Source organism: Podarcis erhardii (genome assembly GCF_964252035.2).
Source record: "Podarcis erhardii genome assembly, chromosome: 4".
In the NCBI taxonomy this organism is placed as follows: domain Eukaryota; kingdom Metazoa; phylum Chordata; class Lepidosauria; order Squamata; family Lacertidae; genus Podarcis; species Podarcis erhardii.
The window spans coordinates 2,557,642-2,574,871 of record NC_138508.1 but is presented as its reverse complement, the minus strand read 5'-3'; the positions used below and the strand labels follow the sequence as shown (position 1 = coordinate 2,574,871).

The following is a 17,230-nucleotide window of genomic DNA, read 5'->3' as shown; positions in this document are numbered from 1 at the left end:
CTGTTTCTATTTCAAACAATCCCCATTTTAAAGGGAACAAAGATTTTTAAAGATTGGCAAAGAACTATCTCAAGATATGTCTGGGAAGGGAGGAAGCCCAGAATTAAATATAAGTTGTTAACGGACGCTAAAGAAAGAGGGGGCTTCGCCCTCCCAGACATGAGACTTTACTACGAAGCGACATGCCTTTGTTGGATAAAAGACTGGGTGAGGCTGGAAAATGGAGGGTTGTTAGATTTGGAAGGCTATAACAACAAATTCGGGTGGCATGCGTACCTGTGGAAGGACAAAAAGAGGGTTCATAAGGGGTTTACCAGTCATATTTTTAAGGGTCCACTAATAGAGGTCTGGGACAGATATAAAAACATATTGGAGCCAAAAACACCACACTGGCTCTCCCTACAAGAGTTAATGAGTGTTAAAAAAGTCAATATGGAAGAAAAGTGGGGGAAGCTTGAAGATATGGTTATAAAGGAAGGGGGAAAGTGGAAAGTAAAACCTTACGATCAGATAAAATCATTTACTCAGGGTTGGCTTCACTACTTTCAGATAAACGAACTCTTTAAGTTGGAGATGAAAGAAAGGGGATATGAGGAAAAAGAATCTACATTTCAAAAGGAGATAGTAAGCAGTGAAGTTAAGAATCTTTCCAGAATGTATAAAATACTACTAGAGTGGCATACGAAGGACGAGGAGGTGAAATCAGTGATGGTGGAATGGGCAAGAGATCTTGGGCGCAATATACTAATGGAAGACTGGGAAAGACTCTGGAAAGTTAATATAAAATTCACGGCTTGTATGTTACTTAAGGAAAATGTGATGAAGATGCAATACAGGTGGTACATTACTCCCGTGAAACTGGGTAAGATGTTTAAAGTAGATAACAAATGCTGGAAATGCAAACAAAAGGAGGGGACACTCTACCATCAATGGTGGGAGTGTAAAAAGGTTAAAAATTTCTGGGAAGAAATATATAATGAATTAAAAAAGATGTTAGGCTACACCTTTGTGAAAAAACCAGAGGCCTTCCTACTTTGTATCATTGGAAAGGACATTAGGAAAAAGGATCATAAACTCTTCCAATATGCGGTTACGGCAGCTAGAATTGTGATAGCTCAGAGATGGAAACAGGAAGAAATCCCAACGGTGGCAGATTGGAGAACAAAACTAACAGAATATGCCGAGTTAGATAAATTAACTGGGAAAATAAGATATTTAAAAGATCAGACGTTTATTGAAGATTGGGGAAAATTTGTAAGATACCTGGAAAATAAATGTTTAGTAAACACAACGTTAGTGGGGTTTAAAGAGGCTGTGTGAAAGACCAACAAGTATTGTTTAAGCTCAAATAATATTTAAAGGAGGTACAAATGGCAATATAAAAGAGGAAATGTGATATGAAGATTCAAATGCGAATGAATGTCAATACCGCTGAAGGAAGTTCAAACTGTACAAGAAAGGATAAACTTCGAATACATTGTATATATAACTGAATTTAATAAAGCTTTTTTTTTTGAAAAAAAAAAAAAAAAAAAAAAAAAAAAAAAAAAAAAAAGGGCAGGGTGGACTTAAAAGACACAGTTAAAATAATAATAAAACACACACACAAACACACACACACACAATGACCTATGAGGAACCAAAATAAATAAATGCTAAGACACAGAATTTTAAGAAATCTGAAGTAACAATGAAAATAAAAGAGTGTTTCTTGATGTGACAACATCGGCTAGAATGTTAATAGCAAAATACTGGAAAATGACTTAATGGCAATTTAAAGTTGTGCAAGTACCTTGAACTAGCCAAAATGACAGAATTAATAAGAAATGCTCAGGCAAAAGGTAAACAAATACCATTCCACAAACAATGTTTGGTTATGCTTCGATTAATTTCATAGACATCATGGAAAAACGGATTAAATAAATGGAAACAGATTATTTGTAACTTTAAAAGTGTCAAAGCCACGAAGAGATGGAAGTCACTAGTACAGCAGGGATTTCACAGAACAGAAAGAAAGTTGTTGTGGGAGGAAAAAGGGACAAACACTTTGTTCACATATCCTGTTAAAAGGGAAAATTATTTCATGTGAGAAGCCTGTCAGGAAATGCTGTTCCTAAAATGCACACAAACAAAGTCTGTGACTTAAATCCCATTGAGGGGTGGAATTCTTTGATATTTACCTGTGAAAAGAATTTGGCATGTTAAGATTTCAAACTTGGGACACATTAAGGGTGATTTCTCTCAATGGTTCCAAGTTTTAACATAAACCTCCTCTCCCCCCCTCCTTCCTCTCTCTCTCTCTCTCCTTTTCCTACCTTTTTTTTTTTTTTTTTTTAAAGCTGATCTAGTCTCTGTGCATGTGCGGAGTTCATGTCTCAGCAAATCTTTTTTACTATTGAAATGTTGCATCTTTTGGCAAAATTAGAATTTAAATAAGGGAAGGGTAAGGAGTAGATTTTAAAAGAGGGTTAGATTTAAAACAAAAAAGAGAAACTCAGCAATTGAAGTATTCACCAACAAAAGCTAGCAATTTCAGCCCAAGCAAAGCGACTGCTTCCTTTATGTACAGGAAAGGGCTAATATCCCTCTGGCCATTCGCGGAACAATGCCGCGCCCTTATATATGGGAAAATGGCCAGAGAGTCAGAATTCATAGGAATTTTTATTTTATTTATTATTATTTTTTAACATTCTAAGTTTTTCGGCCTTACCATTTGCAGACAAAATTTTTCCTGCCCCTTTATTTACAGGATTGGTCAAGGCCCATATGTATTTGTCTGATTTTTAAATAGTAGACAAAATGATAAACACTGTAATCACTCAAATGCTTGATATTACCAGTTGTGCTTCAAAACATCACAGCTTCACCTCTCACCTTTTAAAACTAGAGAGCAAAGCTAGGCTGAATTTCAACTCCATCACCACACCAGAATTTAAGAATTACCCTGCGATGCTTGCGGACACATGTCCTTCCACACAGCCACAAATTGGGAGAGTTGAAAGGGACCCTGGGGTCATCTAGTCCAACCCTCCAAAATATAGGGTTCACAGCAAGATTTCACAGCAAGATTTGTACTACACACACATTCTTATGTATACAGGCACTACTGGGGAAGAGAGCACAATCAGTGCTCCTATCATGTACTAAGGAAGAGGAAAATAAAAATTCCTAACTTTATACAGAACCCTTTAGCAGATCTTGAGATTAGTTTGAGTTTACTTCCTTAGACGTGCAAGTTCCTTAGAGTGCAAGTTCCTAGACAAATGATCTTTAAAGAAAGATTGAAGTGAACATTTTCTTAAGATAGGGAGAGGATCTCTTATAAAGCATAGTTAAAACAGCCATAGATTTGATTTAAAGGGAATACAAAAGTGACAATTTTAAGCCTAATCTATGCCCCCCCCTTTTTGCAGTTTCCTTTAAAGGAAGCTTACTCGGAAGTAAATTTACCTGGCACAGAAGAAGAGAAAAAGGAAAAAAAACCTGAAAGAGACAGAATGAAACAAGGGGGGGCATTTTCTAAGAAAAGAGGCCTGATATCAGGAGCCTTACAATAACTCTTCTGTCCAACCAAATCAAAGTTAAAACTGGACTCAGATATTTTCTTAGAAGGAAGACCATACTTTCATAGGCATGTGCTTCATGAAATAAATACACTGCATTTTAGCTTGAGAGAGCAGTGGTGCTCACCTACGCTTTTGCAGCAGAAACATCTAATTCACATTAGAAACATTCACATTCCAAAATAGACTGTAGACTCACGATCTGAAAAGTTGCAGCAAAGCAAGAGGTGGGGTAAACATTTGCACCCTTCATTCTCATTTTGTCTTATTTAGGACTGATAAGGTCCAGCATAGCTTCCTTAAATTTAAAATTTTGAAGCAAGCTTGCAGTTTAAACTATGCGCGCTTAAGAAAGGCAGTCTGTCAGAGACAGAAGGAACAGACAACACACATAACAGACAACATGTAAACACACATATTCTCATATATGTATTAACACACAACACACATAACAGACAACATGTAAACATATATACTCTCATCCTTTAGTTGGTTATTGCAAGGAGTTGGGCTGCTTCCTTTAGCTTCATTAAGTGAAATTAGTAGGAAGGTCCCACATGGTTTTAAGAGCCTCCTTGCCTCTTCAAACACCACCAGTTAACCAGCCGGCCAACGCAATTCGGGCTTGGCGGAGGCGGTGCTGGCGGGCCAGATTTCAGAACAGAGGTTCTAATTTTGCCTCGATAATAATTTGTGGCCAGGAATCGTCTTCCAATACGTGATGACAAATTGGAGAGGAGAGTCAGGGTCCTTCTGAGACTGAGATGGCTTTCTAGAAGCCTTCTTCCCAGAGTGAGCCCGCTCGCGTTTGGAAGCCTGGGTACCCATTTTATGTTTTACGCGTGTCTAGACAGAAAGAGGGAAGAGAAAGGGCGGTAAGGATTGGTATATCTAGGAGATTGATATACTTAATACAGGATTCATAGTAAAGAGGGGTCTTTAGTCGCTTGGCAACTTCCTTAGAGGGTTTTTAAAGAGCTCTAGCTATCCGGTATTCCTTCCTATTTCCTTAGTCAATAACCTGGGGTCCTTTTCCACTCTGCCGATCCCGCCCAATTCCTCATGGGCTATCCCTCCTGGCAACCTCCTACCTATCGTCAATCTCAGGAAAAGGGGCCCTACTGAACGCCCGCGCCATGCGGTGCCAGATCGGGTGATCCCTGGATAGAGTTTTGAACCGAAAATCCCCCTTGCTTTTGGAAGCGGGCTCACGCACGATACACGTGTTACGTGGCACCGACCAGTGCGGCTGGGATTGATACAGAAAGCAAGACCCCTTCCTGCCCCCTAGGAAGGACGCTCGGGAAATTCGGAAAAAGAACTCCAACCCCTTGCTTTCAACTGGGATACCCGTTGCGGAGAGTCGGCTATCTTTCAAGTCGGGTCTCTCCGTCTTACTTTCGGACTCCCAATTGGTGCGGCTGGCTGGAGGGTTTTTAGAGAAAGAGATAGAGCTCAGAACCCCCCTTTCGGGTCGAGCAGCAGTCCACGGTCTCTCTCACCAATTGGACCAAGAGACAGGCGAGAAGGAGCGATAGAGAGGAGGGCAGAGAATTCAGTTGCCAGGAGATTTCCACCCCTTTCCCACCAGTGCACTGGATTTTTTCCTTTTCCTTATACTCACGTGTCTTCTATGATGATAAGCCGGCTGGATCCCTCTTTGCTCCCCGGCTGAACTCCTGGGGCTTTTGATTACCGCCCGGAAGATGGCCGGGGGTCCAAAGGATCTTCCCAGGCAAAATGGCCTGGTGCCGGCTGAAGATTTCGGGGCCCCCGGTCAGCAACGCGGGAGAACCGCATGCCCCACGTGGGGCGCCAACTGTTACGGCAAAAATCTGGGTGCGAGGCTACTCTGCCACCCAGCTCATCGGACTAAGTCCGTGGGTCCCTGCGGAGGAAAATGAGCTCAGCCGGAGACAGGAGCAAACTGCAGAAGATCCAAGTTTATTGCGCAACAGGTTCAAGGCGAGATTGAACAGTGAGAAAGGGGTGACATGAGTTTTTGAAACTCCCTCCATGTCCCAGAATACAGTGCAAAACACGTCATGAATACATTAAAGAGAGGTTTGGTTACACAGATTACATCATGAATATATTAAAGGGAGGTTGGGTTACACAGATTAACATATGGAGGAGGGAGGGGGGAATATGCAGAGCTACACCGGATTAACATAAGGAGGAGGGAGGGGGGAATATGCAGAGCTGGAGATATGCACAGATAAACACTTCCTGGGGATGAGAAAACAATAGTCCCAAATATGCATAGTCTGCCACTTGACATTGTCTGGAGGAAAGGCTGATCAGAGCAATTTGAAAGGATTAGGGCCTTGACACCTTGCTTGAGGGATTATGCTGGACAGGGGAGATGTGATGGAGTCCTAGAGTAATTGAGCAAACTGGCACGCTGATTTTCTATGAACTTTATAGATTTTAGTCCCTTTTGACATTGACAATTGGAATAAATGGATATATTGTAGCGAAGAAGAAGGTAAAGAAGACATGCCCCCCCCCCTTTCCGTATCAGAAACTAGGTAACATGATAAAATGAAAGATACAATAAGTTTTGAAATAAGTTAACAAATTGCTGATGTTTTGTATCACAGAGAACGCAGGGTTAGGAAGATGCGGGGAAGTCCATTAGATTTGCTGAAAAAAAGAATATGGAAATTTGCAACTTTTTTATTTTATTTCTTATATCTGTCTTTTATTCTTTTTTTTCTGTATTTCATAAACTCAATAAAAATATTATAAAAATAAAAAATGAAATGCTGAAAAGAAAAAAAATAGACACCAAAAATCTAAAGCTCTCTAAGGAAGGCCAACTATCTGGTGAAGAAATAGCAGGCTAAATGGAAACAGGACTTCAGACGACCAGGGCAGCCACAATCAAGGCATGGGAACCCTCAATCTAAGGGCTGAGAGCAGAAAATATTAATAGAAGTCGTTTTCATGTTTTGGTTGATTTGATATTTTATTAGTCCTTCTCCCTAAGGACCCGGGGCACGTTATAAGTCGGCAGTTTAAATTCTATATTAATAGCAGTTTGAAACCAAGTATCCCCTTCCCCAGTTTATCAGATTAGTGTGCCAGAACACAATTTCTTCATTTCTTTTCTACCTCCCTCCTTCTTAGATCGGAAGGAACTGAAAAAGAGAGAGGAGCTTCAAGTGGCGATGGATATGATACGAACTGTTGTTGTTGGGACTGATTCAATCTACGAAGACAAGGATGGTAAGCATTTTATATGCACATCCACACTTTTGCTGTAACATATTTAAATTAAACAGAGTTCAATTCCTGTAGTTAAATTTGGGGTTCATATTGCTTGAGCAATACATATATTCAATGAAACTCAGCACCCAACAGAGTTCATCACTTTTTCATTGCTCAGCAGAAAGAAAAGCAGACAGTTGTGATTCTCACATCTCCCCACTAGAAATGCTGTCCTCTCCCATCACACTGTAACTCATGTTTCCCCCCCCCCACTTCTCCCTGCATGTCATCACCAAAGCTGCTCTGGGGGGGGGGGACGGGGGACTTTGGAACAGATTGGAGGGAAGGGGGCGGAAGATTGCATTGCACAAGGGAAAATCCTTGCACTGACATTATATCCCACATCACTAAAAGAGTTTCAGTGCCTCTATTTTCTTAGATCTCACAAAGCATAATTGAAAACTGCAAAGTATTCTTTGTACATTTGGCTTTCCTGTGGAATTCAAGGCAGAATTGCTTTGTGACCCTGTGATTCCCAGCAGAAAAGGAGGACATAGGAGGGGAACATCAGAGATACTTCATGAGCCACTTTTAATATGAGAACAGGATAGTGGACTGCATGGCTCTTTGGTCTGATCCAACTGCAGGGGTCTTCAGAGGCTTTTCGTTGGTGATCTCAGCCACAGAGAATCAAGTCTGCCCTTATATTCATACGAAATCCATCCTGGAGCTCAGCTTCTTGTTTCAGGCTTGAGTGTTTTTAAGTGTTTGGAAATGGTTTCCTGATATTTGCAGATTGTTATTTCAGATACTCCTGCCTTAAACAGTTTCAAATCTTTTAGACTTAGAAATACTTGCTGCAGCTCAAAACATATCGGCGGAAATGCAGTATTTTGCCAACTTAAATGATCAACTGCAAAAAGAAATTGGTAAGCTACCCTACGATGCTGAAAAATTGTAGTGCAGTGGGAACCCGCCCTGATTCTGCACCAGCTGAAAGCCCCTCCTCTAGCTGAAAACTCTTAGAGCCAGAGCAGATTGCTGCCCTCCTATGCATCCACCACCCGAGGGAAACATTAGATATATTCAGATCAGCTCTCCTGAACTGTCAAAATGCTTTGAAAAGAAGACACAGAAAGCTGCTCTCACTTCTACCATCTCTTTCGGGCCAGACTGTAGCAGGCCCTGCGCTACCCGGGAAAGCTCTGCTGGATGGCAGAATGGAGGAAGCAAAGCAAATCTTCTTTGCAGCCTTCACTGCCATTTGGTGGGCTCGATGATGAGCCCTCACCAGGAGTCGATTGCATTCAACCAGATTTTTCCTCCACTCGCGTAAAAGCCATCTCCCAGCATCTTTCTTTGCCCTAACCTCTGCAGTATACCAGGCGGCCAACAGGCTGCATGAAGCAGGAATGGGCGCTCAGGGCCAATCATGTCAATGGCCCAAGCCAAGGCAGAGGGCCCTCTGGGTAGTTGCACCTGCCCTGCGCCACTCCCTCCCACCAGATGTCAAGGGGAAAAACAACTATCTGACTTTCAGAAGACATTTGAAGGCAGCCTTGTTCAGGGAAGTTTTTAATGGTTGGTGTCCAATTCTGTTTTAATTTGTTGGAAGTTGCCCAGAGTGGCTGGGGGAAACCCAGTCTGATGGGCAGCATATAAATAAAGTGTTATTATGTTGTTGTTGTTGTTGTTGTTGTTGTTGTTGTTGTTGTTGTTCCAGAGCTTGGCCAAAGTTCGGCAGGAGCACCAAAATCCCCCAGAGCCATTTGGGAAGCCCACTGGATCCATCCTGTCAGCTCAAGCAGGGAGACTGCTGGGCAGCAAACTGGGTGCTAAACCAGCAGACTCCCTCATCTGTCCCAGTTGCCCAGTGCCAGGAACACACACTCTAGATTCCCACCCCCACCCCCAGCAGAGAGCCTGGAGAGAGAAAGAGAATTTTGATAAGCCACAGCTACTTCCCCTCCCCAACCTTCAAGTCTGCCCTGATGCTGCCCTGAGTATCCAGGTGGAAACAAATAGGTGAGGCCCCAGGGGTTCAGATAAGGCCTGTGGGGGGACCTACATCTTTGGTCTATTCCCTCGAATAAAAGCTTCTTGACTGCATTCCTTTTCCAGCTCTCCCCACCCAGGTATTTACTGCAGCACCAGCATGGGTTGAACCATTAATGTTGTTCTTGTTTTAATCTTTCTCAGCTTCCTAGATGAATATATGTTATCATGTGACCACAGGAATGAACTTAACAAAAATAACTGAAATCTGCACAGACAAACCCTAACCCTCTGGCATGAGAGTATCATGGAGATTACTCTAGAGGAGCTTGCAGGGTATATCCCTCTCCCAGCACCTTAGCCCTGGTAGAGGAGCTACTGGGCTGCTACAGGGCACAGACTTGGGTGAGACGCCATCATCATGCCATCAAGTATCCCACAAGCAGACTGATTCCAGTGTCTTTGGAGCCAACCAACAAACATGGCAGCGGAAATTGGAGTATTTGCCACACAGGTCACTGTCCTGCTAGTTGGTTCCAAGACCAACTCTTCTATGGCACAGTCATTTACAGCATTTGGAAATTTAAACTCTGTGTCATGACTGGAAGACATGTGTAGCCAGTCTCGGTGAGGGCAGGTGAAGTTACCCTTCCCTACAATATTTTCTCTTTGGGATGCTTCCTTGATTCCATCATCATCATAATTGTGGTCAGGGGGACAATACCGCATTCACTGTACGAAATTATTCTTGCTGATGGGAATACAGTGGTGCCCCGCAAGACGAACGGCTCGCAAAACGGAAAACCTGCTAGACGAAAGGGTTTTCCGTTTTGGAGGCGCTTCGCAAAACGAATTTCCCTATGGGCTTGCTTCGCAAGACGAAAATGTCTTGCAAGTTCCTGTGTGTTTTTCCCCCCTTCCCCCCTTTTCCTAAGCCGCTAAGCCGCTTATTAGCTGATCCGCTGATAAGCCGCTTAACAGCTGATCGCTAAAAGCCGCTAAACCGCTAATAGCGCTAATCCGCTAAACTGTCAATGGGCTTGCTTCGCAAGACGAAAAAACCGCTATACGAAGAGCCTCACGGAACGGATTCATTTCGTCTTGCGAGGCACCACTGTACTATGTATAGTTTTGATCACTGCTTCCTCAATATATGTGGATTGGACCTTCAAATGTGACACCTGCTGCTTTTAAAATGTGCTTGTTTTATGCATGTTTAATTTCTGTCAAGGGCTATAGTCTCCTAGAGAAAAGGACATTGTCTTAAAAGATTTTATTTGTTCTTTCTGCACCCCTTCCCTAGTATTTTATAAACAAGCAAGTAGAAAGACATCAACAGTTTTTTTGGATTGGAGTCTTTAAAGACAAGGGAAAGAAATGGTCGTGGCTGTCAGGAATGGAGGCTGCAGTCCAGTAAGTTTCTGAAGAAACATTTGTTAATGGCATGCATTCCAAAAAGTTGCAGGTTCTGTTTACATAATTGATCTGTTCACTCTCCAAATATCTTTTGCCATGCACTTTTCTCTGCTACCAAAGATCTGCAGATGTAGTCCTCCACATCATTGTCCAGGTGAGCGGCTGCTTCTTCTCACAAGGTTGGAGAGGCAGGAAGGCTGCTCTTCCTGCTTCTCTAACCTAGTGAATGTGGTGATTCAGAAGAGGGTGAGGGCATCCTTTTCAATGGGTTGCGCTGCTTAGCTCAGCTACAAAAGGACTTGCAGGAACCTCAACTGAGTGACACTCTCTTTAGGAAAATATTTCTACAGTTATCTGCTAAACAATCTGAATAACTAGCAATCTCAGAACTAAAATGAGGCAAGTGTGTGAGAGAGCGTAGTTCACGTCTCTTGGATAGAATCATAGACACATAGAAACTGAGCGTTGGATGAGACCCCAAGGGTCATCTAGTCCAACCCCCTGCAAAGCAGGAATCACTGACATATCCCCAATAGTTTTGGGTTGTTTAAGACAGTTCATGGTTCCCTTTAAGTACCTTACAGTTATTTTCAACCCGTGTTGATGGATTGACAAGGTCAGAGTAAGATCTCACTCATCCACAGCTTGGTAGTAGAACAGCGAGCTGGTCTGGCATTTATTACCAAGACTGGATGAATAGAGGGTCACTTTCTCCTGGAACAAAACCCAATGGCATTCATCTCCATTGATGCACCCAATACTAATCACTTAACCTTTTTGGCAAAGGCATTGAGTAAAGTTCACAAAAGGCCATTGGAGTTGGATAATGCCAGCTGGGAACTTAAACCCTGTATGCCAGTGGTTCCCACTTAGCTAAGTAGTACAGACCCCTTCTTTTTCAGAAGCCAAGACCCATGGGCCCCTCTACCTTTGAACATTTGGATATCTCTTTGGCAGTTTTTGTTATGTGAATGGTGTAATGGAGCCGCTGGGTGGGTGGTCCTTGGACCTCCAATTGGTGAATCACTGCTGTATGTGAACTTAGACTTGATCAAAAGGAATGACCAATCATTCCTGACATCCAACCTGTCAGGAATGATTGGTGAGTGCTAGCAGAGATAAGAGTCTGGGAATCCAGCCATATTTACAGGATTTATTGGTTTCTTGTCGTTATTTACAAGAGCTCTGAAAAATTGGCTTCAAGATGGCGACGTGAACGGCAGCCTTGCCTTATGCTCGGTAAAGCTTTGTTTTTATTATCTACTTTGGCGGGTTCTAAGGGCCCTAAGACGCCTTAAGGAGTTTATTTTAGAAGTTTTATGGTTTATGGTTCAGATTATTTCTACTTCTCCCATAAATCTGCAAGAAATCGCGGCAGATAAAGATAAACGCGGCAGATAAAGACTGTTAAAGGGAGTAGGGCTCATTAGCAGCACAACCTGCCCTGACCTTGCAATTTTGAGTAATCCTCTCCCTATTTTTCTATGCCGACATGAGAGGGAAGAAACGCTGCAGGCAGCATTCCAATGAAGCTACGAGCACGGCCAAAAAACAGACAAATATCAAGGATTTCCTGTCTGACAATGACCTAAATGAGATCTGTAGAAACTTCCCTACAGCAAACAGTTATGAGGCCCTTGCTCCCAGCACTACTCATGAGGAGCCTGCCGGCATTGCGGACGGCCCACAACTAGCCTCAAGCCTGTGCATGAAGGAACAGATGGAACAGACTCTTGAGTCCCTGCAAAAAACTCCACCTGAACTATCCCAGCCACCAGCCCAGTTAAACAAGGACCGAGAGGCACTGGAACTGCTAATCTGCCAGACTGAGTTGATAACACATACCATCACCAACCTATATAAAAGGCTGGATGGGATTGAAAAGAAGCTTGAAAAAGTCTTTGGCTTGTTCAGTTGCCCCCCCTCACCCCCCCAGCTTAACAATATTGTAAACCCTGCTCACCCCTGCTCAACTGCGCAGGCTAACCTGTGAGATGCCTGCCCAACCAAGTACAAAACTCAAGTCTGCAACTCCAGAACAGCAAACTTGCAGTACTGGTGGGAAACCACCCATTGAATCACAACAAATGGGTGGATAAACATTCGGTCGCAAACTCCCTGTCCCAACTGTTGGGGGAGACATTACGCCCCGTAGATATCGTGGACATCTTATGGCTGCCTTCTGGACCTTATACGAGACGTATGGTTATTAACTTTAGATCTACCCACTGCGTTGCAAAGATTCTAGGACTAAGAAACCGTACAAGAAAATGGCACATCTATTTCACAAGGGTATTCACCAATCTGACCCGCACACCGCTATGCACCAGGATAGGTGCTGTCTGTGCTGATGCCGGGCCTGTGCGCCACAAAGAACAAACAGTCGGGGGGATGGAGCCGGGACACATTACCCCTCAGAGAGTGGCAAGCCTGCCCGTAAATGACTTAATTGATTTTCTACACCCCCCGCTTGGTACCCTGGTCTCTATGTGCAACGAGCCTGGTATTGGACTACCTAAGCAAGACCAGTTTGAAATGCTCTCGTCCTCATATGCCTCGATGCCGGAATTGGAGGCTTCTACTATTTCAAGCCCAACACGCAACCAAGATCCACAGCATTTGTTAAATTTTGACCCGTTAGCAGTACCGACACAAGATTCAGCTGTCGACCTGCTACCTGTACAGCCCATACGGGTCGGCAAAGCCCTCGCTCTGCAAAAACCAGCTGAACACCATGATATATCAGCTGATCATCACAATATTTGCAATGGTGTCATCGAAGATCCTCTGGGCCAAATCAACATATTGGCCCCCCAGTTAAAGCCGTCACACCTACCTAGGGACCAGCGACCTCAAACCTGGAACCACCAAGCAGAGCAGAAGGAGGAGGAGCCTAACTCAGGAGCCCCAAATCACCGGAAAAGAGATTGACTGCCACTACTTCCACCATCACCCTATTTCCACATTCTATCTTGGAATGTGGCGGGGTGGTTATCTAAGCAGGGTGACGTCGACCTTCTGAATTTCCTTAAAAAATTTCAGATTATATGTCTACAGGAGACATGGTGCCTAGATCTCCATGTCCCTTCTCTTCAGGGATACGAAGCCTTTGCTACCCCTGCGATAAAACCAAATTTCCGAGGCCGACCTAGTGGTGGCTTAGTCACTTTTGTTTCCATCAAGCTAAAGTGCAAGGTCCGGCAACAGCAGTGGGCGAAGAGTAACAACCTACAAATCCTACTTATTTCTGGCAGTGAAGGAGGAGATTTCCTCTGCTTTAATATATATATCCCTCCCATAGGCACCCCTTCCCAGTCGTCACAAATCTGGGAAGATTTAGAGCTATGTTTGGTGAAGGCTGAACTAGAATTCCCTGGCATGGATATCCTGCTGGCAGGTGATTTCAACGCCAGGAGAGGAAACGACATTAATACGTACTGTTCTAAATCTCAGTTACTGCCAGAGGCAGATTGGTTTATTCCCTGGTCCTCTGACGATAAGGTCTTGAATAAGGCAGGCATTACATTAATGGAAACTGCCTTCAAACATAATCTGTACAATTTGCATGGTACCCATATGGACAGGTCAGGGGGTTTCTTTTCTTTCCTTGGGCCTAGAGGTGCGAGCGTTATTGATTATATCCTGGTCTCCCCAAAACTTTTGGAGAGGTCACAGGGTTTTAGGACTTTCAACAGAACTGAGAGTGATCACCTCCCTATATCAATCTCACTAACTCCCTGCGGTTTGGAGGATCCGCAATACCGTAATCACTGTGCAGATCCACCTCCAACTCTGGCCCCTCGTAGGCGTAAATGGAACAGCGACCTGGAACTTAAAATCAAACTACACCTCCATTCACCAGATTTATTGGCCTTGAGAGACCAATGTATTTCATCTAATTCTGACCCATTTTTAACATTTCAGCAGGTCTCAGAGTCGCTCCTCCCACTACTTACGAACTCCAACCCTCCCAAACAACAAAATAATTCGAGGGCCTGGTTCGACAAAGACTGTAGGAATCTAAGATCTTTGCTTAGGAAATTACAAAATAAGGTAAAACAGGAAGGGACCCTGTCCTCACTGGAAAACCTGCGCAGGTGGCACTCTCATTATAAAAATACTCTAAAATTTAAGAAATCCCTCTATAGAAAGGAACAATGGGAGGCACTCGACAAGGCGATCAAATTGCGGGACGATAAAAAGTTCTGGGAAATAATTGCTCAGGGAGTCTCACCCAAAGGGAAAACTGTAACCAATAGTATTTCATCTAACTTATGGTACCAACATTTTCCCCGGCTATATACAACCTCAAACATTGCTAAACCGAGCCAGTTTCCTCCTATTAAAAACGATCTATTAATGGGCTGGGACCCTGTTACCGAATCAGAATGTTTACAGCTAATTAAAACACTCAAGAATGGCAAAGCTCCCGGTGAAGATATGATTCCTCCCGAGGTGCTTAAACTAAATGCCCAGTGGTGCAGTGGCGTAGCGTGGGGGGTGCAGGGGGGGCCGGCCGCACCGGGCGCAACATCTGGGGGTTAGGGTTAGGAGTAGGGTTAGGGGGCGCAAATCCACGGGTTAGGGGGCGCAAATTACTTGCCTTGCCCCGGGTGCTGACAACCCACGCTACGCCACTGCAGTGGTGGGCTGTTTTTTTGGCCCAACTCTTTACGGCAATAAATGATACATGCAAAATCCCAGAAAATTGGAAACTGAGCCTAGTAGCCCCCATCTATAAGAAGGGAGACCCCCAAGACCCCTCAAACTATCGCCCCATAAGTCTCCTGGACATTGTGTATAAACTCTATACTCGCCACCTGCTAAACAAATTGGTTGACTGGGCTGACCATTCTAACTTGCTTAATCCGGAACAGGCAGGGTTTAGAAAGGGCCATAGCACAATAGGCCACTGTTTGGTATTACAGACAATGATAGATAAGTATACAAAGACATATAAGAGCAAACTTTTTGTGGCTTTTGTAGATCTCACATCCGCCTTTGACTCAATCTGTAGGGACAAATTATGGCAAAAACTATATGACACAGATATTGATAGACGACTCCTCAAAATACTTAGAGAGTTACATACAGACACCACAGTTAAAATCAGAACTGGGATGTCAGGCAACTATACTGACCCTCTGCCACTGGGGAAAGGGGTTAAACAGGGCTGTTTGTTAGCACCGCTCCTCTTTAATTTCTATATAAACGACATTGTCCAACATACGGCAAAGTATAAGTCATCAGCTCCTGCCCTGGAAGGCAAACACCTGAATATACTGCTATATGCTGATGACATGGCGGTCATGGCACTCACTCGAAGGGGCCTTCTCAGCATGCTGGAGGGGCTCGCAGCTTATTGTTCCCAAAACTCTCTAAAGATAAATTATGATAAAACAAAAATTGTGGTGTTTACTAGAGCTCGACATACATTTAGATGGTCTCTAGATGAACACAAAATTGAACAATGTCTCCTTTTTAAATACCTCGGTATCACTTTCCAAGCCACATCTAGCTGGCTTGCCCACTTCAAGACTGTAGCCCTTCTAACACGTAGGACAACTGGTGCTCTGCTCAGCTTTTTCTATCCGAGGGGAGGGCAACTGGTGACCCCGGCACTAAAAACTTTTGTTGGAAAAGTGATTCCACAGATGCTATACGGAGTAGAACTCTGGGGATGGAATCAGAAGCTGTTAGAACGGCTTGAAATCTTCCAAAATTTTTATCTCAGAAGAATTCTAGGCCTCCCTCAGAGTACTCCGGCAGCTCTCCTAGAAGTGGAAGTAGGATTACCTTCTGTGTCTGCCAGGGCCCACTTAAGATTCCTGCGTTTTTTCACCAACCTCATAGATGCCCCGAACACCCTATTGGCTAAACAAGCCTTTGTATCATTACAACATAATACCACTTGGCATAAAAGTCTATTAGACATTCTATCCAGATACAACTTACCAGAGTTTAATACTCTCAAATTGTGGAGCTCTGATAAAGTTCGGGAATGGATCTTTGAAAAAGACGCCTTTTTGGACTCCACCAAGATAAAAAACTCTGGGTTTTCCTACTGGTTCCCACGAGTAAAAGCAGTCAAAATCTGTGCCAACTACTTGGTGGAGATCACTGATCCCAACCTTCGGAGAGCTTTCACCATGGCACGGTTTCAAACATTGCCAACTGCTTATCTGTCCGGCAGATACACAAAAACCCCAGTTGAACATCGTTTATGTCCTTGCTCTATGAAAATTAAAGAGGATCTTACACATTACTTCCTCTATTGCCCCATTTACTCGGGCTTTAGAGACGCATTGCTGCAAATTATACCCAACTCTATAACCAGTCCTGAAGATAGAGTAAAATTTTTGTTAGTTGATGCAAACCCACTGTGATGGGATAATGAGCTGCTTGTGCGTAAAAGCTTGATCCCTCTGGGATATGGCTGGTCAACCAAACCGAGTCACTAACGGAGCCCCCAAAGCATGACTCCGTCAGTCGCTGGTAGAATCTGACAGTGGGCGTCTACGGAATTTACGCCAGCATAAAAGCTGTTTGACGGACATGCGCCTCCGTGACTCTCTGCGTGACAGCTTCCGGCGAAGGGTGGGAGTTCCCAAGGGGGGTCCTGTTACCTCTTCACTATTCTCACTGGAAGTATCCCAGAGCCTCCCCTCCGACTCCCCCTCCACCGGAGCTCCTGCTCTCCCCCTACTGGTTCCTTCTTCTGCTGCAGAATCTCTCCTATTCTCCTGGAGCCTTTCCACCACCTGTTCCTCCGATGGCAGTTCCCTGACATCCACCTCCCCCCCAGGGCCCCCTTCACCCCCCCGCCTCCTCTCCCACTGGCGGTGAGGGCGGAAAGCCCCTGAAGGAACTCTCCTCCTCGTCCGAGGATTCAAACACTTCTAACCACGGCGTACCGTCTCTCTCCCCGTCTTCCTCTTCTTCGTCGGAGTCGGCTTTCTCACCCACCCCTGACTCTGGGAACCCTTCAAACTCCCCTTCCTCATCGGTGGTCCCAAAGTGTTCCCTTCTAAATCGTGCCACGG

At 44.1% G+C, this 17,230-nt stretch overlaps 2 protein-coding genes and 1 long non-coding RNA gene across 4 annotated transcripts in view; all 3 read left to right on the top strand.

Moving 5' to 3' along the window:
* LOC309341299 overlaps positions 1-17,230 on the top strand; it is a 204,061-nt gene that overhangs the window by 12,578 nt on the left and 174,253 nt on the right. The gene's annotated exons all lie outside the window — the stretch shown is intronic.
* Positions 1-17,230, top strand: part of LOC309341012 (uncharacterized protein) — a 188,440-nt gene that overhangs the window by 99,727 nt on the left and 71,483 nt on the right. The window lies entirely within an intron of this gene.
* LOC309341269 (uncharacterized protein) overlaps positions 1-17,230 on the top strand; it is a 63,064-nt gene that overhangs the window by 12,265 nt on the left and 33,569 nt on the right. Inside the window, exon 4 of the mRNA XM_081860852.1 lies at positions 6,696-6,794. Within this exon, the coding sequence (XP_081716978.1) occupies positions 6,696-6,794 (99 nt within the window). The remainder of the gene's footprint in view (positions 1-6,695; positions 6,795-17,230) is intronic.